Source organism: Eretmochelys imbricata, chromosome 1, assembly GCF_965152235.1.
Source record: "Eretmochelys imbricata isolate rEreImb1 chromosome 1, rEreImb1.hap1, whole genome shotgun sequence".
In the NCBI taxonomy this organism is placed as follows: Eukaryota; Metazoa; Chordata; order Testudines; family Cheloniidae; genus Eretmochelys; species Eretmochelys imbricata.
Genome location: NC_135572.1, coordinates 9,609,164 through 9,633,418, shown reverse-complemented (window position 1 = coordinate 9,633,418; position 24,255 = coordinate 9,609,164). Strand labels below are relative to the sequence as shown.

The window sequence follows — 24,255 nt, the reverse complement described above, 5'->3', positions numbered from 1 at the left end:
TCTGTGGGGAGGACCTGGGTCCTCACCAAACCCCAAGACTACTGTTGTCTTCCTATCCTGCCAGAAAACTGGTCCTCAAAAGATTGTGCATCAGCTCCTCAGTGGGGGTAAATTGGTGTTGACTTACCCCAGTGCTGTCTCTAGGGAGTGAAACTCAGTTCCATGAACAGCACCTTCTCCCTTTGCGGGGCATGCACCATCTGTCCGGCGTGACCAGAGAGAGGAAGACAAGGCTAGTGACTGTGTTCCCAAACTCCATGGCATGCTGCCTTATCTCTGAAGTCCTGGCAGATGCTGCTCACTCTGCAATGGTACATTTAGGCTGAGGAATCTGTCTTGCTTCAGCCTGGAAAGGGTGATCCCTGCTGGGGTATCTACCAGTGGGAATCCTGCAGCAGCCTCTAAGCTTCCCCTTCAGAGTAGACATGATACGTTTCATGGAGGTCTGAACATTGACTTTTGCTTAGCCCCATCTCCATTCTAGACTTGGCTGTCAAAGTCTGGCTGTGGGGCTGGGAGACAGGAACTAAACCAGGCTCTGACCTTTTATTGTGACATTGAGGTGCCAAGAGAATACGGGATGTGCCTCGTTTTCCCCATCAGCGTCCTCAGGAGGATTATGATGATTCTCTCTTTGAGAGCAGCTTCCCAGCTCCTCTCTAAGTCTCTCTCCTGCTAGGCAGACAGTGTAATGCTATCTTCTCTCCTGCAGCTTGATCCTGCGTTTGCACGAGGCCCTCAAGCAATGTCAGGACCTGAAGACTGAAAAAGGCCAGATGGACCGAAAAATCAGCCAGCTCTCCGAGGAGAATGGGGACCTCTCATTCAAGGTACGGGGCACCCCTTCTTCCCTGCAGTAATGGTACAAACCATTGCAGTCAGAGCATGGGGTAGCAGTGCGCATTGCACCTTTACTGTAGCTGCATTTATAATGGCTAGTTTTATACCCGGCCTGTGTCTTGGCCTGACCTTGCCCTGACAGTGGTGTCCGTTTGAGGGTAAATTTGCCATACTTCATTTGAATCTGCTGGTACTGGATGCTTTGCCATTCAGGTTCTTTTTATAAAACCTTCCTGTTAGTAAGGAAGGGTTGGCAGCGTAGGTTGCATTCAGCTGACCCCTCAGTAATGATGCTTTTGGGGAAGAACGTGGGCCAGCTGGTGATGGTAAAGCACTGGACTGGGATTCAAGAGAGTTACCAACTCTGCCACCCGCTTCCTGAGTGATTTATACTACCCTGCACCTCCATTCCCGGTCCGTAAACTGTGGCTAATACTGATCTTATGCTTGGTTTTTTTTGTTTGTTTAGATAATTCCCTTTCTTTTATTTTAACTTATTTTAGGGTATTTTTGAGAATGTCTAACTGGCTTTGGACCCCAGTGGCCAGTGTTTTTTGTTCAGATACACTGAGTTTAATCATGCGTTCTCCTGGCAGCTAGCCAAGTGAAGGAATGCCTTATTGCATGCTTCCCATGATAGCCAGATTGCAGCCAAGTCTCTCTTTATTGGGGTGGATGGCCTGTAGACCAACAGATATTTTGCCAGTCTATCTTCCAAACCAGCTATTGTATGGACATCGGCTAATGCTTGTTCATTCCATGGGCTGTGCCCAAACTTTTGCAAAATTGTCTTAAAAGGAGTCATTTCCTGTATGAATGTCAATTTTTTCTGCTCTTTTTGAGTTTTGTTTTTAGGGGACTCCTTTCACCTGAACATATTTCTTTATGAATTTCTTTTACCTTTAAAACTTTTTTGTGTGTGCCCATGCTCATGCTGGGACTTACAAAACACAAAGTCAATACACACTAAAAACTCTGCCTGACAGAGCAGGAGGGGGAAATGCTAAGCCTCTACCTTTTGGGCTTGATCCTGCTACGACCGAGGGTATATTCACCTATATAATTTTTCCCCCGACAGACGGGTAGGAGTGAGGACTCTAATTCTCCCCCTTATGGCCTGGCACCTCTATGACGGGGGCGGGGTGTATATACCTAGACTTTTTGTATATATCTTATTTGTATAGTTTTCCCCAACAGACAGGTCGGAACGAGGACTCTAATCCTCCCCCTATTGCCTGGCACTTCTGCAACCAGGGGTATGACTGGTCACTTTATACGTATGGTATACCATTTAGCAGTATGTTCAACAATCACAGCGCATGTCTTCCCCCTTTCGCAATTCTCCACCAAAAATGTTATGCTCATAAGAAGCACATGGGATCTTTTTCAAGGGAAAAGGCAATATGCCGCATTTAGTGAAGATACGATTAGCATATGTATTCAGTCACACCACACACATGCGTTGTCCCGCCAGTCGATGTTATAGTTACCAGTCCAGAGTCCGGATCAATCTAGTGGCCAGCTAGGTTGATCCCGGGTAGGGAGGAGCCGGGTTCCGTTGGTCACACACGATGCTCCGGGGAAGTCTTGGCAGGATGAACCCAAAGTTTCATGGCAAGGCACCGCGTTTCTATAGTGATTTTCCTTCCTTTGGACCCATGAGTTCTGCACCGTCATGCTGTCATCAATTGTTGTTTGACAAGTGCTTGTTTTCTTAAATTGTCCTTCTCATTCTTTATGTTGTTCTTTTATTAAGTTCCTCAGGGAGTTACCCCAGGCTGGTTTTGATCACAGCTATCTTGTCCCCATTGATAGGTGCCTGTCTCATTTTCTGAGTCCTCAATCTGCCCTCCTCTGATATTTCAATAGGGGCATGTTGCAGCCTCCCGGTGCCCTTGCATCTATCTCCCGTTCCTTCCTAGACCATCTGGCTCGGCGATGGCCTTCGCGCTTATTTTTTAACACACACATTTCTTATTCACACACAAAACAGAATTAATTTACACACAACATTTTGAGCAGGAACGTCAAGTTGCAATGCAAAAGAAAACAATCATGGCATTCTTTTATTTGTTTTAAAATGCTAAACCTACAATAAAACGGTGACCCTCAAAGGTCTGTTACGGCCTTGAAATTGGTCCAGACACAAAGAAATTCTGGCTGCTGCATCTCTACCAATGGCATATTAGGCCATTCCTTTCTGCTGTTCAAAAAAGGTGGCTGACAGAATATGGGCAAATCATACATCAATACATTTAATACATGCTACATTATTATCTCATTTTTTATTTTTCATTCTAAATTATACAAAATACAAACATAAAATCCTACTACTACAATCTCCCGCCCAGTGGGATTGAGAGAATAAATGAATGTGTGCAAGGCTGTTGGATACAGCAGTGACAGGGGGCATAAAGACTACGGGAAATAATCCCCTGTGTGCTGCTGAGCACAAGGCTCTTGTGTAAAGGAAGGCTGAGTTGAACAGCCCGCTCTGCGTGCACTTGATAACCAGGCTGTGTTTGGGCGTCTTTCATTTTGATACAGCTGCGGGAGTTCGCCAGCCACTTGATGCAGCTTCAAGAAGCTTTGAACGAGCTCTCCGAGGAACACAACGCGGCGCTGATGGAGTCGGGGGAGAAACAAGCCCGCCTTGAGACCGAGCTCCACACCGCCCTCCACGAGAAGGTAGGGAATGTTGTGCGGTATGCCCGACAGAACCAGGCAACTCCTCTACTGGGGTGGGTGATAGGGATCCAGCACTCCGAACTTGGTTACCAAGCTTGTGCCCTCTGGGCTAAGGAGTAGTGTGGAGGCAGCTTGTCCGTCTCTGAGGGAGGAGTGCTTTGGGTGGATCAGCAGTAATACCCACACGTGGGTCGTGCGTAGCGTTAGCTAAGAGTCCGTTCTATCCTCCTGAGAAAAGATGTCAGCAGTGCAGAGCGTGGAGGGGAGTGGGGCTCTGGAATCCCAGCAGTGGGAAGAGGAGTCTTGGGCCCTTTATCAGTTAGGGTGAGACTTTAGCTGCTGCAGATGGAGACCAGGAGACCAAAGAAGCACCAAAAATTATCAGAGACTTGAGAAAAACCGACCTATTAGGAAAGGTTAAAAAAACCTGGACTTGAGAACTAAACTGAGGGGGGACCTGATAAGTCTTGGTATATTAAGGGCTTTTATAAAGAGGACCGTGATCAATTGTTCTGCATGTCCACTGAAGATAGGACAAGGCTTGGTTTGCAGCAAGGGAGAGTTAGGTTAGAGCTTCGAAAAAATCTTCCTAACTCTCAGGGGAGGTGAGCTCTGCAATAGGCTTCCAAGGGAGGTTGTGGAATCTCCAAAACTGGAGGTTTATAAGACCAGGTTAGACAAACACCTGTCAGGGATGGTCCAGGTTTACTTGGTCCTGCCTCTGGACATGGGGGTAGACTATATGACCTTATAGATTCATAGATATTTAGGTCAGAAGGGACCATTATGATTATCTAATCTGACCTCCTGCACAACGCAGGCCATAGAATTTCACCCACCACTCCTACGAAAAACCTCTCACCTATGTCTGAGCTATTGAAGTCCTCAAATCGTGGTTTAAAGACTTCAAGGATTAGAGAATCCCTTCCAGCCCCACATTTCTATGATTGTTTGTTCCCCTCCCACTTTTGCTACCTTCCTCAATCTTGTGTCTTGTTCCCCAGAAATGCTTGGAAGAGAAGATGGAGATTCTGCAGGGGAAGATCTCTCTGCTGGAAGACCAGCTGACAAGGCTGGGGGAGAATGCCACACAGGAGAAAGGAGAGGTTATGGGGGACATCCTGAAGGTATGGCTTCTTGCTCAAGTCAAAGGAGGAGCTACAGTGGCAGCAAGTGCAGAGGACTTCAGAAAAATACCCTGATCTATTGAGGAAAGCAGAGCACAGGAAGCCCTGCCTAAATTTGTGTGATTCATAACCAGCCCCTCGTTTAAAGAGTGTCTGCATCCAGCCTGCTAGCATAGCAGCAAGAAACTAAAGAGCTGAACGCTTGCATGCCGAGGAGAGCCCCAGTCCCTTTGAGAGTGATTCTCCATTTCCCAGCTCAGAAGCAACTGACAGCTCTTCTGACTTACCAAGCAGCATTGGCAGTGACATCTTTCTCCCGGCTGGGCAGGGGGAGTAGTAGAAGAGTGAGGCAGTCCTGGTTATGGAGGGAGGATACAGATGGCTAAGGATAGAGGATAAAGATGGCTAAGCTACAGTTCTCTCCTGCTGCCTGGCATGGTAATGGGCATTCTGAGGGTGAGAGATTCCCAAGCACGATCCCTTTCTGCATAGTACGTATTTCAGAGGGTGGCCCCTGATGTGCTTGCTGGCTGTGGTGGTCTCCTGTTACCCTATAGTGGCAGTGCTGAGGGAGGTCTCAGCTCAGGAAAGGCAGCTTTCGCTCTGGAGCATGGCAATGGTGGGAGAACTAAAAACACACAGGAGCTAGGTAGAGTTAACGAGCGTTGGGTTCGCCAGGAATATGGTGCTGCTGGTGGGGAGGAAGAGCTAGCAGGTCTCTGTGAGGCAGAAGTGTCTAGATCTCCTGAACAGTTGTGGAATACCACTGATGAGTGTTTCCTTTCTCTCATCAGCTTGAAGACTTAAAGCAGGAAGTGGCCAGCCTCTCTGCTAAAGGGATAGAGCTCCAAGCCACAATCCTGCAGCTGGAAGAGGAGAAGGGCCTCCGTGAGGCAGATCTTCAGTCTGAACGGAGCTGCTTTGAAGAGGAGAAACTTCAGCTCACGGGCCTCATCGCCAACCTCCAGAGCTCAGTCTCTGAGCTCCACCTGGCTAAAGAGAAGCTGGAACAGGACTCCAGAGTGCAGGAGGAGCGCCTGTCCGCCCAGGTAAACACACTCACCACGGAGATTGCTAAGCTAAACAGCTTCCTCCTCCAGAGGGACCAGGAGCTGGTGACTCTTCACCAGCAGGTGGAGGAGGAGAGGATTCAGAAGGGACAGCTGGCCGAAGATCTCCAGAAGCAAGAGCAGTCCTCCAGGGAGACCATCCAAGGACTGAGCCTGCAAGTGGACCAGCTCAGTGACACCCTCAAGCACAGCGAGGAGAAGCTGGTGCAGTTCACTCAGCAGATGGAAGCTACAAGCAAAGGGAAAGCCAGACACCTGGCATCTTTGAGAGAAGAGCATGCGAAGGCCATGCAGGAAAAGGAGTCTGCCCTGCGGCAGCTACAGGAATTCCAGCAGGAACAGGAAGCGGAGCTGGCAGCCCTGACCGCTCAGCTGCAAGCTTTGGAGAAAGCCAGAGATGCTAGCCAGGCCTCTGCCATAGAGATACAGAGGGAAAAAATTGCATTGAGCCAGAGGGTCCAAGAGCTGGACGCCAGAGTCCTTGAACTCACTGCCCAGTGCTCACAGGGCGAGGCCCAAGCAGCAGCTGCTGAGTCACTGAGAGCCCAGCTCCGAGAACTGGAGAACAAGCTGCAAGAAGGTCAGCAGAAATTCTCAGACAAGGAGAGGCTGGCCAAGGAAAACGCCCAGCTCCAAGAGCGGCTCCTGTCCATGGAAGAGTCCGTCCGGAACACAGAGGGGATCTTGGAGGATGAGAAGAGGAGAGCTTCGGAGACCCTTGAAGGGCATCTTAAAAGGATAACTGAGCTGGAGTCCCAAATGCAGAAGCTGGCAGAGCACCGAGATCAGGCTATGCAGGAGGTGGGCGAGGAGCAAGCTAAGAGACAAGCGCTCAAGCTGCAGGTGCAGCAGCTGGGAGACGAATACAGGGCAAAGACAGAGAGGCTGCAACGTCAGCTGGCAGACATGTCTTCAGCCGCTAAAGGGGGTGAAGGAGAGCGTGAGAGGCTGGAGGAGACAATAAAAACTCTGAGTGGAGACCACAAACAGGCCTGCCAGCAGCTCCAGGTGGAGCAGGGCAAAGTGGCGGAGCTGGTGGCGCAGATGAAGTGCCTGACCACAGAGCAAGAAGAGAGGCTGGCACTGCTTCAGACTGACCTCTCCAACGCCCTCGCCCAGGTCAAGAAGAAGGAGAGCGTGGAGCTAAAACTCAGGGACGATCTCTCCTCTCTGCAGGAGAAGACAGCAGTGTCCCAGCAGGAAGCAGCCCAGCGCCTAGCTCGGCTGGAGATGGATGCACAGAAGGCAGCTGAGGCACTCAAGGTTGTCACCAAGGAGTTGTCCAATGAAAGGCTCAAGACAACAGAGCTCGAAGCTACGGTGAAGCGTCTTGGAGAACAGAAGCGTGAGGAGCTAACAGCTACGGAGTCTGATCTCTCCAGAGCAGCGTTGGTCCTGAAGGAGAGAGAACTAGAAGCGGAGAAACTATCTGGTGAGGTTAAGCTGCTGAACGCCAGGCTGGAAGAAACCCTGCAGAAGCAGAAACAGGAGCTAGCTCTTCGAGACACGGAGATGAAGCATCTGACAGGGGAGATGGAGCAAGCCAAGGCAGACCTCGCAGCGGAGAAAGCCAGCAAGGCAGAGCTGGAAGTCCAGCTGCAGAACTCCATCAATGAGCAAAGGGCCGAGCGTTCTGCTCACCAGCAGGAGCTGGCCAGGTCCCTGGAATTGATCGAGGAGAAGGAAGGGGAGCTGGATGAGCTCCGTCTGAAAAACGTCTCCCGTAACGAGGAGTTGAGAGACCTTCAAAAGACTGTTGTCAAGTTGAAAGGGGAGCTTGCCTCTGTGGAGGCACTGAAGGAGCGGGCGGCCAAGATGGAAAATGAGCTGCAGGGCTTCCTGGAGGTTGCCAGGACCCGAGAAGCTGAGATTGACAGCATCAAGTCCATTGTGTACTCCAAGGAGATGTCTCTCAAAAGCTTGGAGGAGAAGATCCGACACACGGAGCAGGAATCCAGCTCCAACCAAGATCTCTACCAGGAGAAGCTGAAGGAGAGTGAGATGCTCCACTCTGAAATGGAGAAACTGGAGCAAAAGTGCAGGGAGCAGCGAGACACCATTGCCAGCCTGGAGAAAGCAGCAGCTCAAACTAAAGCAGCCACTTCGGAGCATCAGGAAGCCCAGCTGGAGGCCCTGAGGGGAGAGGTGACGCAGCAGAAGCAGAAGGTGTTGGAGCTGGAGAAACTCCTGGAAGCCTCTAGGTCAGTACAGGCTGGGCAAGACGGCACCATAGAGACACTGAAGAAAGAGCTCTTGGATAAGGGGAGAGAGCTGGCCCAGAGTAAAGACTCCATCGCCACAGCAGAGAAGGAGCTGGCATCTCTGCGCTCTTCAGTTCAAGAGAAGGGCAAGTTGGAGGACAGCTGGAAGGAACAAATGTCCCAGTGCTGTCAGGAAGTGGAGAGGAAAAACAGCCTGATTGGCAGCCTGGAGCAGGAAGTGTCCATTCTCCACCTGCAGGTCTTGGAGAAGGAGGGAGAGAGCAAGGAGCTGAAGCGCCTGATCATGGCGGAGTCGGAGAAGAGCAAGAAGCTGGAGGAGAGGCTGCGGATGCTCCAGACTGAGATGGCCACTGCTGCTTCTCGAGCAGCAGAGAGATGCGCTCGGATGAAGGCCGAAGTGCAGGCCTACCAGGAGGAGACAGAGAAGCAAAGGATGTCCATAGAGGCCCTGAAGAGGGAACTGAGCGCCCAAGGGGAATGCCAGGAGGAGCTCCGCCAAGAGGTGAAGGCCTGGCAGGAGAAATGCTTCCAGAAGGAACAGCTCTTGTCCTCTCTGCAGCTAGAGCTCACGAATGCCCAAGCGTTGGTCGGGGAGCTGATGCCAGTGAAACGCCTCTACCAGCAGCAGCAGGCTGAGCAGTCCTCCCTGGAAAGCAAACACTGCAAGGAGCTGGAGCAGAGGCAGAAAGCAGCCGGTGCTCTGGAGGCAGAGCTTGCCAGAGCCAAGCTGGAACTGGCAGAGCTCCTCTCCCTCAAGGAGAGGCTCTCCGAACAAGAGCGCGCTGTGCAGAGGCTGCAGGGGGAGAATGCCAGCTCCGCAGAGCGGCTCGCTGTGCTCCAGCGGGCCAACACCCAGTTGATGGAGGAGAACCAAGTGCTCAGTGAACAATCCAGCCAAGGGCGGCAGAAGTTTGATGCCGAGCTCAGCCAGGTGAAGGAGAAGCACAGCCAGGAGATGGAGGCCCTCAAGGTGGAGTCTGAGAAGCTGGTGGCTGGGAGCCAGCGAGAGGCTGAAGACGCAGTTAAGAAGCTGGAGGCCATGACCAACAAGTACGAGAACGCCAAAGTCAGGGTCCTTGAGGAGAGGCAAAAGTTCCAGGAGGAGAGGCAGAAGCTGACGGCTCAGGTAGGGCACCCGCTACGCGTTCTGCTTGGCTTGGGCTTGCCCGGGCCGACAGCAGGAAGGGAGAAGGCTAGTGACTGAGAAGGGAAGGGAAAGTCCTGACTCGCCTACTAGGACTCCAGCGGTTTGGGCGTGAAACTGCCCTGGGTAGGACGCTGTCAGAGAGCTTTGGGGTCTGCTGTTAAAGGCCAATTGTACCCCAGCGAAGTGCTACGCGAGGGTGTCGGGGCTGCCAGCTGGGCGTGGAGAAGGGAAGCAAGTTTCTCCAGGCCTGCAGCAAACGGTGCCCCTAAGCCTTTCTGGCCCCCATGAACAGCCCGCTGACGCCTGCTGGGCAAGTCCTCTGAAAGGTGGTTGACCTGGCCAGCTAATTCCACTACGTGGCCAGCTTGGCTGGTGATGCTGGCCTGGAAAGCAGCATTTCTGCTCCCGAGAGTTAATCTGTCCCTGCAGCGGGTCAGCTCAGCTGTGCGATAAGTCAAAGCGCCTAAGTTCCTGCTGAACCAGTTGCACGTGGATGTGATTTCAGAGGGATGGGGCCATGGCAAAGCAGTCACTAAGTTCGCAGAGAGGCTGGTCCCCTCAATCTGATCCGTAGGACCAGCAGGGCTGCTGGGATGAGCTAGGCTGACCTTCTGCACGACACAGGCAGGTTGAGATCTGGAGAGAGAACAGACCGGCACCCCTCTTGAGCTCCAAGGGCCAACCACCCCTTTGCCATAGCACCAAGTCACCAAGGAGAAGGGCGCAGTGTAAATCCTGCCTGAGATCCCCCTTGTAGAGTCTTAGCAGGCGGGATGGTCTTTGTCTTAGGTGGTCTGTTTCTGGTGTGTTCACTTGTGTCTTCGTTGCTCGCCCCGTTGTACAGGTGGAGCAGCTAGAGGTATTTCGGAAAGAACAAGCTAAGCAGGTAACGCATGCGAAGTGCTGGCTGCTTAAACGGTGACAGTGCATGACTCTAGCTGCTGCCGCTTCCCGCCACAGCTGCAGTCTCCTGTTAACTGTTTGCAGTGGGGACTCTGGGCCTTCCCGGAGAATGAGCCACGAACGCTGGTTTGCTCCACTGGACTGCCTTCCCCTGAGCTGCACGTTCGCTCCTGGGGGGGGAGGACCCAGGCCATGAAATCTGTCACCAAAGCCTACCCATGTCCCAGCCTAAAACGCTGCAGGGAACGGCACTGTGCACAGGTCAGCCTGTCTTTCGTTCCCTCCTCTTCCCTTCCCTGCCCAGTAACAGCCACGGGCTGCGCTGCGATCTGAACCGAGCAGCCAGGCATCTGAGTGGGTGTTCTCCACCCCCAGCAACCCTCTAAGGAGTACTGGGACTCTCCATGTCCTGTTCTGGCTGCTCCCCTTCTGCAGGCTGGGCATCAGCTCCATGGTGCTCCCACCCCTTTCTGCTCTCCCAAGCAGTGAGGCCGAGACGTGGATCCTACACTTCAAGTGAATCCAAACTGCTCAGTCAGGCACTGGCTGGAGGTGGGGCTCTGAGAGCATCTCCCGCATGAGGCCTTAGCGCAGATCTGCTCTGAAAAGTGACTACAAATGCCCCTTACTGCTCTGTGTGCAGCGTCAGCGTTGCGGTTACCTCTACCTGTCAGCACGCTACGAGCGAGGGAGCTGGAGTCCGTACCTCCGTGTGCACCACCCCAGAGCTGTTACTGAGCTTTAGGCCTACCGAGGGCAGAGGTGTAACTTGGGGCAGGCTGTGACCCTGCAGAGCATGTAGTCCTGGTGCTGATGTGTGAGCAGGAAAAGATCGCAGCGTGGCTCTCCCGCCCCAGGGCGGGTTGCAGCGTGGCAGGAAAGAACATGGGGAGACAAACATGAAGCCACTCCCATAGTGCCATCTTGGTCACTTTTCCGGGTAGAATTGCACCGCCAGCCCTGCATACTTTGCTTGAGTGCTTATACGTTGCATGCTAAGGGATTGCATGGCCCCTAGGCGTTTGTTTCATAGAGGAGGGTCTCTGGCTGCTGGGAGACAGGGCTGGGTCTGGATCCTTGGCCCATATCCTCTGGACTGCTATGGCCCCCTTTGCTACCGGGTCATGCACCCTCCGCTGTTAACAGCTGCTGATGCTGGGCTCCCTCTGTTGGGGTCATGCAAGTTACCTTGATGTTTATGTCAAATCTTAGCCTCTTCAGCCCCTTCTTGACTTGGGATCTCTCAGCACGGTGCTGTGCAAACCAGATGCAGCTTTCCTCCAATACCAGCACCTCGGAGAACATCTCCACATGGCTCATTTCCCCTGATAATCCCCAAGACACCCAAAAAAACCCCATTGATTTGGGTTCAGGACAAATGTAAGGAGGAGAGCTCTTGGATTCCAAGGCCAGAAGGGACCACTGTGATCACCCAGTCTGTGTAACACAGGCCAGAGACAATAATTCATAGAGCAGATCTCTCACAAAAACATTCAAGTGTTGATCCTTGATTTTAAAATGGTCAGTGATGGAGACTCCACCATGACCTTTAGTAAATTGTTCTGGTGGTTAAAATGGCCTTGCATCATCCCTTCCTGTTGGTGCTTGAACAGCCAACAGTTGGCAATGGAGACAAGTGCTGGAGCTTGGAGCCGCAGGGGGCGCTCGGGGGGGTCATCCCCTGTTTTTTTTTCTTACATCTAATGCTTTTGTTCCTTGCACGGGTTTCCTCAGACCCCCAATTGTCTTGGCTTAAGTAGCTGCTCTCCTGCCTGCATAAAGCAAACCCTTTTTTCCATGAAAGACTAACTGAAGCCAGGTGTGAGCTGTCTGCTTGGAGAAGCCACTAACCAGTGTTGGGGTTGTGGAGGCCTGCTCCGGGGGTTGCTTTGGCTGGGCTGTGAGGAGTGTCTGTGCTGGGTTCTGAGGGTGGCTGTACTGCCTCTACTGGGGAAAGGGTGGGAATGCGCATCTGTACAGGACTTGGGGTCTGGGACTGAAGCAATGCCCCGAAACATTCCTCCAGGGGGGCTTTGTTGAAGGAATATGTGCATGGCCAGTGCTGACCGTGTCTCGGAACGCTGGTTAATCCCTGGAGCTGTTCGGTGACAGGCCATCAGGGCGGGCGGGACTAAGGAATAGAGGTGATAGCACTAGCCACACCCTCTGCTTTCCTCCTCTTTCGAGATCTAGCAGGACCTCAGGTCTGCTCAAAGCTCACGCAATGAGGGTTTCCATTGCTAAGTGCGTTGGCACCTGCCTTCCCGATGGGCATTAAGGCTCAGCTGTCCAGAGGCGCTACAGTCCATGGGCTTGCGGGAAGTGCATTGGCGCACTGTGGCAAGGAGGGGAATCCTGGACATCTGAAGGGATGGTGCTGCCTTTAGAGGGAAGGCTCCAAGCGGCTGGTGTAACCACTCTCCTGTTCCTTGCTAGGTGGAGGAGCTGAATAAAAAGCTGGCCCAGAACGAAAAAACCACCCGATCCCAGCAGGAGAAACTGAAGGTAACATGGCATAGGCGGGAGGAGGACTGCATGGCCAGGGCAGTGTTTAATCTTGGGGACCAACCTGCCTGACTCCAGGCCACATCGGGGGGGCTTGCTGGGATCCCCAAGGGCTGCACTGAGCTTGTGTATAATAGAGAGGGGCTGACCACAGTCTGCTCTAGTAAAACGCCTGCAATGTGCCGTCTAGCTGACCAGAGGAATACAGGGGACCAGTGCTCGGTGCGCTACCCCCGACAACACAGATGAGGGGAGATGCACGGGACAGCCGCAGGAGCCTCATATTGGCTACATCTGCCCTGTAAAAATTCACTGCCATGGCAGCCAGTCTTCCAAGGGGAGGACCGTGAGTGCCAATGGGCTGCATCTGCTGTCGACCTTCTCTGGAGGTGCGCAGAGGCTGATCTGGGACTTTGGATTGTGCCGCTGGTGCACTGAGTCCATCAGTATCCTCCTCAGGAAGCGGCGGCTCCCCCCTCTTCGGAAGCATGGCCAAAGAGCTCTCTCCATAACGCAGGTGGAGCCTGGGCTGAACCCTTCATGGGGGTGACTTAGAAGCTGTTGGGCTCCATTAAACTTTCTCTTCCCATCTCCCGCTGGCTCCGCAGGTGCGGGAAGGGGAACTCCAGGCAGAGGCTGATCTCCAGCAGGTGAAGATATCTGAGCTGCAGGAGCAGCTGGCCCAGAAAGAGAAGGCTGCAGAGCACTACAAAGTGCAGGTATGGACAGCTGGCTCCCTCCTTAGGGGCCCACCATCATTTCCCATGGACGCCGGAAGGCGGCGGTGGCTTGACTGTTTCCTCTCCTCCCAGGTGGAGAAGGCAAAAACTTTCTATGACGCCAAGAAGCAGCAGAACCAAGACCTGGCGGAGAAGCTGAAGGGGATGGAGCAGCTGCAGAAGGAGAATGTCGAGCTCAAGGCTGAGTCGGAGCGGCTGGCCAAGGAGCTGCAGCAATCCATCCTGCAGGCCAAGGAGTCGGAGCTCAGCTGCAGGAACCTGACCAGCCAGGTCCGCAGCTTGGAGGCGCAGGTATGGGGATGCTGCACCTTGTGGGGAGTTGGGGGGGTAGGGGTCAGAGATCTGGCTCCCTTCAGTCTACCCTTACAAGCACCCCAGTGTAGGAAGGTTGGATGCAGATCTGGAGCCCGTCCGTCACTGGTGGGGAGAGTGGTGGATGGTGCTTCATGCTACCCTACAGGACGAGCTGGGAAGCAAACATGCTTGTTACCCAAGGTGTTGGCTCAGCAGGGAGCCGGGGTTTTAACGGTGATGGAGTGTTTTGTTCGGTACTGTGGCTGTCCAGCTTCCATCTTCACCCCGCTTCTTAAGCAACAACTGCCTATGGTCTTCACTAGCTTCCCCACTCTGCTGGAGAATCCTCTCTGTTGCAGAGCTATTGCAGCCATCACCCACGAGCGATCAGCTGGCCCAGCTAACGTTGCTGAGGGTGGGGAAGTGACAGCAGAGGGCCAGGCTGATAGCGGTGGTCCCACCGCTGCACAAGGCGGGGCATGGCACTCACACAAGAACCTGCGCACGCAGCGGGAGACCATAATGCAGTAACCTTCCAGCCGGTCAGCTGGAGAGCTCAAAGCACTTCAAAAACTAGTGAATTAGGCCTCATGACTGAGAAGGGGAAGATTTGGCGTGGGGGACTGAGCTACAGAGGGGAAGCGATTTCCCTGAGGTCACCCCGAGCTGCAAATGGAACCCAGCCCCTTTGAGCCCCAGCCCGTTGCTTTTAACAAGATCCTCCTTTCCCCTTGAGTCAGCTGTGTTCCCCAGAGTTTCTTGCTACCTCTCCAGAGTCCTTTCCTGGAGCAGAAGTGGGTTTCTGTTGCATGTGGGCTGCGTGTCCAATCCGACTCTTGGCCGGCCCTTGGTCCCCCAGCTTCACCCGGGCGGTGCAGCCTGCCTCACCGTGCCGTTCCTCCCCGCCAGGTGGAGTTTGCAGATCGCCAGTTACGGGAGCTTGGCAGATTCCAGGTGGCTACAGATACGCTGAAGAGCCGGGAGACCTTCCGTCAGAACCTGGCTGACGTCAGCACAGACAGCCTGGACCTGAGCGGGGATGAGATGCTGCCTCTCAACTCCACCAGGTACCTCTTTCCCCCACCCTGGGGCACCCAAGAGTAGCTGGGCCCAGCCTCTGAAGTTCCCAGGGCCTCCAATGCGGGAGGGAGTTAGAGGCGATACCCTTCAGCTGGGACCCTTCCTGCCCAGCTCTGCAAGTTCGATCCCTGGGCCAGCATTTCTCAGCCAGCCTGGTAAATGCAGGTCAGCTATCCATGCCTAGCTTGTGCTCTGAGCCATCTGAAGCGGACAGTGCACCATGACATGCTGCATTCACCTTTACCCTGTTTCAGCAGGAAGCCTAGCCGATCCCAGTCGGAAATCTCGGCCATGCCGGGCAGCGTGGAATCGCTCACATCCCAGCGGCTGCCTCGTAAAGTTGAGTCTCTGGAGAGCCTCTATTTCACCCCTATCCCCACCCGCACGCAGTCCAAACTGGAGAGCAGCATTGGCTCCCTGGACGACCTGTCCATTGACTCGGGCTGCAAGACCCGTTCGGCTCGCCGGCGCACCATGCAGATCATCAACATCACCATGACGAAAGTAACCCTGGGTCCTTGGCGAGGGGAGGGGGGCAGGGCCCTCCGAGCCCGTTGGAGTGAGGGCTCAGAGCTGCGCTGGGGACAGGTGCATCTGAAGATGCTTCTGCTTCATCACACCCTCTGCTCTTCCAGCTAGCCACACCAGAGGGGAAGTGGGACGTCTGCTGAGGCAGGAGGCCCATGGTGTGTTAGCATAGGAGCTCCTCTGATCTCTTGGCTCCAGAGGCCAACCCAGACATCGGGCTCTCATCCCACCAGGCTTGGATAAGTCCAGCCCTGAGCTGCTCTTGTCCTCCTTACAGAGCGGGGGCCCTTGAATCATGGCCCCGTGGTCAGCAGCAGAGGAGCTGTTTGAATGCAGAGCCCTCCCTTGTACTGAGAGGAGGGGATGGAGTGGTTTGTCGGTTCCTCTTCCCACACCCCCCGATCTCTCCCGTGCCCACCAGAGGCAGGGGAGGCAGCTGGGTCCATGGCAGACCCGTGCTGGGGGGCTGATGCAGGCTGTCTCGAGCTTTGCCCACCCACCCACGTTGAGGGGGCTCTGCTTCTGGGGAGGAATATGTTTTCAGAGGAAGCTGATCTGCCTTGTGTTCTAACACGTCAGAAACAGGCCGAGGAACCAGACAGCGCCAACGCGTCCTTCTACAGCGTGCAGTCGGCCCAGGCCCACCAGAACGCCCCTGCACAGAACCCCGCCAGGAGCAGGCTGCGTTCGGCTGCCTCCACCCGCTCCGTCACCAGCTGCCGCTCTCAGGAATCCCTCGCTGGGCTGGGAGCTGCCTCCCCCGAGGAGACCCTGGGCAACCCTGCCCTGCTCAGCCTACCCGGCTACCGGCCTGCCACCCGCAGCTCCTTGAGGCGCTCTCAGGCGGGCCGCAGCGCCAGCCTCAGTGAGTTCATGGCCTGGGGGGCGGGGGGGGGGGGGGTCAGTGCAGTGAATGAGGCAGGCAGCCTCTTTCTTGGCTACAGAGCACGTTTATCCATTTGAGCCTCTGCCTGGGGGAGTCTAGTCTGGGCGGGGGGTGCAGGGGCTGGGCGGGGTCCAGGGCTGCGGGGCAGGATCAGGATGCACCAGCAGAGCTGGGAGTGGAAAGCTCCCCCAGCAGTCTGTGCACTGGCGTTCCCCTGCTGTGAAGTTAGTGTGGCCCCGGGGGGGGTCTCCCAGGGGGCCTTTCAGCTCAGACGCACTAATGCTCCCATCTCTGCCCCCTGCCCTGGTTTTTAGGCCGCAGCAGCTTCTATCTGGGCACCTGTCAGGATGAGCCGGATCAGCTGGACGATTGGAACCGCATTGCCGAGTTGCAGCAGCGTAACAGGGTGTGTCCCCCCCACATGAAGACCTGCTACCCCCTGGAGTCTAGGGTAAGAGCTGGAGAGGAGATCGCAAATCCCCTGCCTCAGAAACAAACCGCTGACTTACCTGCCCGATGACCCCTCCACTCCAGGGCCAGGCGAGACCACCTGGCTCCCCCTGCTGCCCTCCCCCTGCAGTTGGCGTGTGTGCTCCCCCAGCGATGGGCAGATCGCGACAGTTCAGTGCCCTTTGCCTCTCCCCCTTTGGAGTGCTGACCACTGACCAGTCCGCCCTCTCTCCCCGCTCTGGGGGTAGGTAGCTGTTAGCCCATTGTCAGAGAGGCCTGCTGGTTGGGGCTGCAGCTTGGGATGCAGGACACCTGTGCTCTATTCCGAGCTCTGCAACTAACTCTGTGACTGTCCGTGCCACCGTTTCACGTCTGTGTAACAGGGTGATATGATGTAGTGAGGCTGGAGAAATCCATTAATGACTAGTGCTCTGATACCATGGCTCCCAGACTTTGAGATGTGGCAGGAGCTGCAAAGTGACTTGCCCGAGATGTTGGGTCAGCGTTGGAGCAGGTAGCTGAGCTCTGGCTCTCAGACCTGGACTTGGACAACAAGCCCACCACTTATCTGTGAGCCTCCCTTCAGTGCTGGATTTATCAGCAGTCTGAGCACCTGCTAACTGGGTCGGACTCGGGCAGCTGAGGCTGGGATGGAGACTAAAGAGAATCTAGGCCTGGTCCAACACCTGAATGAATACTGTGCCTCAGTTTTTAATGAGGAGCTTAGGGGTAGTGACAGGGCGGCTAATGGAAAGGAGGGTATGGAAGTAGAAATTACCACATCTGAGGTGAAAGTCAAACTCAAACTGTTTAATGGGACCAAATCAGTGGCCTAGATAATCTCCACCCAAGAATATTAAAGGAACTGGCATGTGACATTGCAAGCCCAATAGCAAGGATTTTTAGTGATTCTGTAAACTCGAAGTATCATAGAATATCAGGGTTGGAAGGGACCTCAGGAGGTCATCTAGTCCAACCCCCTCCTCAAAGCAGGACCAATCCCCAATTTTTGCCCCAGATCCCTAAATGGCCCCCTCAAGGATTGAACTCACAACCCTGGGTTTATCAGGCCAATGCTCAAACCACTGAGCTATCCCTCCCCACCCCCAACCTGAGAATTGCTAATACAGTACCTATTTTTAAGAAGCAGGGTGGTGGGAAGGGATCCAAGTAACTATAGGCCCGTTAGTTTGACATCAATTGTATGCAAGGTCTTGGAACAAATATTGAAAGAGAAGGTAGCTAGGGACATAGAGGCAAACGGTCATTAGGATAAAATACAACATGGGTTTAAGAAAGGTCGGTTGTGCCAGACCAATCTGATCTCTTTGAGAAGAGAACTGATTTTTTAGACAGTTCCTGCATTTCCTGTCTTCCTGGCTGTCAGCAAGGCATTGGATACAGCTCCACATGGGAAATTTAGTTCAATTGGAGAAGATGGGGATTAATATGAGAACTGAAAGATGGGTACGGAGCCGGTTAAAGGGGAGACTACAAGGGATCATACTGAAAGGTGAACTGTCAGGCTGGAGGGAGGTTATTGGCAGAGTTCTGCAGGGATCAGTCTTGGGACCAATCTTATTTAGGCTTTTCATTCATGACTGTGACACACATGTTGGAGTGTGCTAATAAAATTTGCAGATGACACAAAGGTGGGAAGTATTACCAGTACGGAGGAAAACAGGAGTATCCTATAAGATCTGGACAACTTTAAAAACTGGAGTAATGGAAATGGAATGAAATTGAATAGTGCAAAGGGCAAGATCATGCACTGAGGAACTAACCAGAAGAATTTTTACTATAAGCTGGAGACGTATCAGTTGGAAGTGATAGAGGAGGAGAAAGACCTTGGTGTATAGGTCGATCACAGGATGACTATGAGCCACCAATGTGATGTGGCTGTGAACAAGGCTAATGCAATCCTAGGATGCATCAGGCAAGCTATTTCCAGTAGAGACAGGGAAGTGTTATTGCTCTTGTTCAAGGCACTGGTGAGACTTCATCTGGACACTGTGTGCAGTTCTGGTCTCCCGTGTTTAAGAAAGATGAATTCAAACTGGAACAGGTGCAGAGAAGGGCTATGAGGATGATCTGAGGAATGGAAAACCTGTCTTACGAGAGGAGACTCAAGGAGCTTGGCTTGTTTAGCCAAGACTGTTGTTCAACTGTTGACTTGTTTAACGAAGGCTGGAGGAGATATGATCGCTCTCTATAAATACATCAGAGGGAAAAACACGAGGGAGGGAGAGGAGTTATTTAAGTGAAGCGCCAATGTGGACACAAGAGCAAACGGATACAAGCTGGTCATCAACAAGTTGAGATTCGGAATTAGACCATCAGAGGAGTGAAGTTCTGAAACAGCCTTGCAAGGGGAGCAGTGGGGCAAAAAAAACTAACCGGCTTTAAGACTGAGCGTGATAAGTTTACGGAGGGGCTGACTGCTTACAGTGGCATGTGGCCCATCTGTGACTGCTAGTAGCAAAAATCCCCAATGGCCAGGAATGGGATATTAGATTAGGAGGGCTCTGCATTACTCCAGAGAATTTTTTCCCACGTGTCTTTAAATCAAGATCTGAGAAAGTCAGTGACTCAGCCAGAGGTTCGGGGTCTATTACAGGAGTGGGTGGGTGGGGCTCTGTGGCCTGCGATGTGCAGGAGGTCAGACTGGATGATCACGCTGGTCCCTTCCGGGCTTAGTCTGAGACTGAGCTGCGTGAGAACGTGTTCTCTGCAGGCAGTGTGTCACCAGTCTCCTGTCTGTGCCTGTGTTTCCCCAGCCCTCCCAGTCCCTGACCGTCATCACGGACGAGGAGATGAAGACCGGCGACCCGAAGGAGACGCTGCGCCGGGCCAGCATGCAGCCCTCGCAGATCGAGAGCGCAGCCGCCCGTCGCAGCACGCTCAGCACCGGCTGGGCAGGAGGCATCGCCACGCGGCTGCAGAGGAAGCGCAGTTCAGACGAATCTCACCAGGGCCCAGACACCCCGGAGGTGAGTGGCAAGCTGAGCCCTGCCCCACTTGCTGCATGAGTGCGCCCAGGGGACAGTGCGGGTCCGTTGACTTTCGTGAGCATGCAGCACTGGAAGGGGTGAGGCTGCGATGGGCTCGCTGTGGAGGTTCAGGTCCTGGGGGTCAGGACTGCATAGCTGGCGGCATGTAGGGCACTCCTGCTGATGCTGCTCAGCGTGGCCGCTAGCTCCCTCTCCGAGCGGGCCCAAGCAAGGGGAGCTCGCCTTTCGCGCGCACACCCATTTAAAAAGCCGCCCCCCACAAAGCACAGGCGGAGCGGAGGGACCAGGGGGGTGAGGGCTGCTCTGGGGCGGGAATGCTCTTCCTGGGCAGGCAGCTGATCGGAGAGATCTCTAGCAGGAAATACGAATACCAACTGGGGGATTCCCATGCCCTGGGCCTGCTGCCTGCACTCCGGCAGCCCTGCAGGATCCCCCTGGAGCACAGGGCACATACAGGTCTCCTCCTGGCCTGGCTGCACGTCCGTGCCGCAATAACGCGCACTCTCCTCTGCCCCTGCTGGGCTGGGGGTGCTGGCTGGGGAGCAGCCAGCCAGGATCCCCACTCTGACTCTCTCCCTCCAGTCCAAGAAGCCAACCAGCTGCTTCCCACGGCCCCAGACGCCCAGAGAGCGGAACGAGGAGCGCAAGCGTGGCAGCAGGAAGGGCGAGCCCCAAGCGACCGGCAAGCAGGTGAGCAACTTGTCCGTGCCCCCCGGGCTGACACCGAGCTGGCTTGAGGCCTGGGGACGTGGTTGAGCGGCTCTGGTTAGCAAGGAGGGCTCGGGGTCAGGATCGAGGGCGTTGTCCCAGCTGGGGGGGGATGGGCCGCCCCAGCATGCACTGCTCCAGACTCCGGCCAGCAGCTAGAGTATCCGTCCTGGGCGTGAAGTGACTCTCCGGGCCGGTGGGGCTCTGCCGTGCTGTGTGGAAAGCCCCAGCGCTCCACGGCTCCGCTTTCCCTCCCTGCAGCCCGACCGGCGCCAGTCGATGGCCTTCAGCATCCTGAACACCCCCAAGAAGCTGGGCAGCAGCCTCCTGCGCCGGGGCGCCAACCGGAAAACGACGCCCAAAACCTCGCCACGTGGCAGCGCTCGGCGGTCCCCCAGGATAGCCACAGCCAAGTCGCCCAAGGGGAAGGGCAAGGTATGGAGCAGGGCATCTCGCCCCCGCCCCACCCGCCTTGTGCTGGCTGTCCCTGCAGGCCGTCCGTTGTTCATGGCCAGGAGCCATTCAGTCTAGCCTGATCTCCTGCAGATCCCCCGGGTACCCCTGTACTGAGCCCTGCCCGTTAGAGCCCAGCTGGGACTGCGCAGAGCCCTGCAGGCCCCCAGCTCCCATGGGAGTTAACTGATACCCAGCTGCTGGCGAGGTGCAGCTGGAGCAGCATCAGAGCATCCCCCGCTGGGCACAGCGCTCCAAAGCTAAGAGCTGCAGGCCGGGGGCTGAACGGTCTGTCCCCGGGAGGTGACAGTGCCCGGACACTGACCGGGGAGCGATAGCGTCTTGGGCTTTCCCGTCATGGACAAGCAGCCTCACGGGGTGCAGGGCTGGGTTAGCAAACACAGCCAGGAGATGGCTGTCCAAACAGCCCCTCGGGGCTCCCAACCCGTGTCATGTGACCTTTAACAGACCTTGGCGGCTGGTCCCGTGGCAAGGCAGCAAAGCCACCTGTCTCCCTGGGTGTTGCAGGACTCCCAGGCTGCCTGAGCCGCCTGCCAGGCTAGAGGTGCGGTGAGGGGCCGGGCTGCTGATTGCAAGCATTGCGGGCAGCACCGTCTCTAGGGGACCCAGTGGTCACTCATCCCCCCTCCCTCTCCCGCCCGAACGCACTAGAGTCTGCTGATGGTGTGTGGGGAGCATGTGGGGGGGTCTGCCCTTGTCATGTGCAAGCAGCCAGGCGGTCGGTCCCTCCCTTGCTGGGCTCTCACTGTGGGCTATGGTGACGCTGGCTTAAAGATGGACTCAGCCCACGGACCAGCTGGTAACTCGCTCCCCTGCTGCTGACCCTGCCTGGGGGGGGGAACCTCTCCTTCCCAGCCTGCCCCTGCAGCGAACCCAGTCCACTGCTGGGGGGCTGTGGGCCCTGGGGTGGCCCATGCATGGATCCCTCTGCCTGGAGCAAGGGGAACTGACCTCTCCTGGTTTTCCCTTTACCCTGCATCCGCCTGCCGGAGGAGACTTTGGCTGGTGAACATCCGTGCCCAGGTCTCTGGCTGCCTTGCCCTTTAACACACCTGCCCTCTGTCCTTTTGGCTGTCCCCCCCGAAGGCCCGCAGCTGGCCCGCACCCCTGCAGTTGCTCTGGACCGGCCCCCCAGTGCTGAGACTAACTAGATTGCCTGTTCCCCGCAGGCCAGCCGCAAGTCACCCAAGAACATGAAATTCTAACTCTCTCCTGGCTGAGCCCCACTCTGCTGGGTCTGCCAGGGGCGAAGCTGTCCCGAAGGCGCCATTGTGTTAGGAGCTGCTCCATCAGCCACTTTGGATCGAGCTTTTGCCCTTTCTCTCCCTCCCTGCTCTGGAGCCAGCGGTGTGCTCCCATGAGACCCCGAAACCCAGGGCAGAGCTGGGCAGCGAAGCTGGTACCCGAGTGCTTGGGGAGGACTGCCAGGGACCGAGTCTGCTCCCTGGGCACGCTGACAACAGAGGACCTCTTCGGAGCAGCCCCAGCTGGGGCAGGAAAACCCGGGCGCTGCCCTGAGTGTGGTGAGCTGGCTGCGGAGGCGGAAGGGGGATCCTGGAGAGGGCTCCCCAGCGAGCCCCGAGCAGAGCCTGAGGGAAAGGAGCCCGCCCTTCGACGCGCGGCCACGTGCTGTCTCCTGCCATAGGCCAGCTGGGGGGAGTTCAGCATCCGCGTCCCCCTTCACCTGCACGCTGGGCTCCCCTTCCCCTCTCGCAGCCCATGGGCTCTCACGTCTCCCCACGGCCGTCTACACTAAAGGAACTGCTCGGAGGGGGTCGCTGATCTGCTTGGGGGTGCACACAGCTAGGACTCTGGGGGTGGGAGGCATCATTTGCTCTTCATTGGCTTAGTGGGGATTGGGGGTTCTTACGGGGTCTCTCTTGCGTATAACTCTAGTTTGGGTTGTTCCCTGCAGGGGGCTGCCTTCCTCAAACACTAGAATCCAGCGGGGGGAGGGAAGTGGGGACCGCAGCCGCGTGGCACTAGGGGTGTTTCCTATGGGGTTTGGGCACGAAGATTATGTACAGCGGGAATGCCTCCATATCATTCGGATTATACCCTTCCGGGGGGGTTGCACAGGTTCTGCTTGGCTGGCAGCTTCTTGTAGGCACTGTACATAGGGAGGGCAGCCAGGGTCTCTGGCACAGGGGGTGGGGGGCTGCTTCCTCTACTGTACAGACAGGGTGGGGGTAGCGGCAGGCACAGCGTCCCCTCCCCCCTCGCTGCGTTGCTTTGGTTTGTATTCTGTGTAGCAAGCTAGGTCTCCCCCGCAAGGTGGAAAATCTGCCAGGGCTGGGGCCAGGAGGGGTCCCCACAGGCTAGGGCCAGCTGTCATTGTGAGGGCTGTGGGTACAGCCCAGCTGCCAGGGGAGATGGGCGTGTGCAGCCCGGGGTGTGAGACTCTGACCCCCGCAGAGCTGGCTTCCCCGTGTCCATCGCAAGGCAGGGCAGGGTTTTAGACTTGTCTCCCAGGGCTGAGATCTCCTGTATCCCCCTGCAGAGCCCCCACCCCACCTCACCTTGCGCTCAGGCCCCTCTTCCAGCTCACCTCAAACTAATGAACTGGGGTTTGCTTCCTGGAGCCCCAGGTTACAATGGGCTGGTCCTCCACAGCTGTGTTAACCCCCCTGCCCCCCCGGTTTATCATGGTTGAAAGCTGCTCTTCTGCGCCCTACAAAGCCTCAGGCAGCTGCAAGGAGCAGCCGGGCTGCGTGCGATCCGGGAGCGGGGCTGGGACTAGCTGCTGCTGGGTTGGGTCAGTGCCGGGGTCGGGGGGGGGCAGCTCTGCGGGGCACTGGCTGGGAGGCTGCGCCCGCTGCCCCGCCTGGCTCTGGCTCCCTCATTTTTAGACTAAGTAAATTCGGTCTCAAATCCTCTGGGCTTTAACTGCAGAGAGCAGGTCGGGGGGGTCTGCACAAGGAGGGGCCCCGCCGGGCGCTCACCTGGGGCTGTCCAGATGTCAGTGAAACGTGTCATTTTTAAACCCTTTCTACGTGTAAATAAACTGTACTTTTCTCCTGATGCCCGTTTCCGAGGCCTTGTTTTGTGTCTAGCGGGTTCCTGCCCTCAGAGCAGCCCCTGCCTGCGGCCGGGCAGGCCCAGAGAGCCACCGGGGCAGGCGTGAGCTAAAGGCTAGTCCCCCAGCCGCAGCAGGACTCGGACGGAGCCACGGGGCCAGCTGGCTGCTGGACCCTGCAGGCAGCTTCACCAGCACCGAGGGCTGCAGTCTGCTGGGGCCACACTGGGTGAACCCTGCGGGTGAGGGGGGCACACAACCCCCTCCACGGAGCGAGCGGCTTCTGCATGGCGGCAGCCTGTTTGCCCTCCGACCATGCCACGGACCTACCTCCTCTCCAGCCAGTCCCCCCTCCAGGAGCTCACACTCACAGCCTGTCTACCCTCCCCGTCAGACCTGGCCACCAGCACCCATCCTTGTGGCCCTTGCCTGAGTCTCAGGCCTTCTGCTTCTATAATGGCTGAGTTAAGGAGCCCTCTCCTCACCCAGCTGCATCTCCTCCAGCCCCTCCTCCTGCACCCTTCCTTCTGGCTTCCCCCTACCCCTTGCATTGTCCCAGAGCTGCC

The 24,255-nt window shown here is 55.7% G+C and overlaps 1 protein-coding gene across 6 annotated transcripts in view; it reads left to right on the top strand.

Moving 5' to 3' along the window:
• Positions 1 to 23,694, top strand: part of NUMA1 (nuclear mitotic apparatus protein 1) — a 60,215-nt gene extending 36,521 nt beyond the window's left edge. For 3 of the 6 annotated variants that reach the window (XM_077829253.1, XM_077829394.1, XM_077829334.1), the window contains 16 exons: positions 713 to 830; positions 3,388 to 3,528; positions 4,533 to 4,655; positions 5,450 to 9,073; positions 9,939 to 9,980; positions 12,434 to 12,502; positions 13,111 to 13,221; positions 13,315 to 13,533; positions 14,446 to 14,603; positions 14,871 to 15,120; positions 15,724 to 16,009; positions 16,345 to 16,481; positions 19,258 to 19,470; positions 20,074 to 20,181; positions 20,461 to 20,634; positions 21,843 to 23,694. In XM_077829253.1, the coding sequence (XP_077685379.1) occupies positions 713 to 830; positions 3,388 to 3,528; positions 4,533 to 4,655; positions 5,450 to 9,073; positions 9,939 to 9,980; positions 12,434 to 12,502; positions 13,111 to 13,221; positions 13,315 to 13,533; positions 14,446 to 14,603; positions 14,871 to 15,120; positions 15,724 to 16,009; positions 16,345 to 16,481; positions 19,258 to 19,470; positions 20,074 to 20,181; positions 20,461 to 20,634; positions 21,843 to 21,878 (5,809 nt within the window). In that variant the 3' untranslated portion in view covers positions 21,879 to 23,694. The remainder of the gene's footprint in view (positions 1 to 712; positions 831 to 3,387; positions 3,529 to 4,532; positions 4,656 to 5,449; positions 9,074 to 9,938; positions 9,981 to 12,433; positions 12,503 to 13,110; positions 13,222 to 13,314; positions 13,534 to 14,445; positions 14,604 to 14,870; positions 15,121 to 15,723; positions 16,010 to 16,344; positions 16,482 to 19,257; positions 19,471 to 20,073; positions 20,182 to 20,460; positions 20,635 to 21,842) is intronic. The other 3 variants (XM_077829630.1, XM_077829476.1, XM_077829552.1) reach the window with 3 other exon arrangements.
• The last annotated feature ends 561 nt before the right edge of the window (positions 23,695 to 24,255 follow it).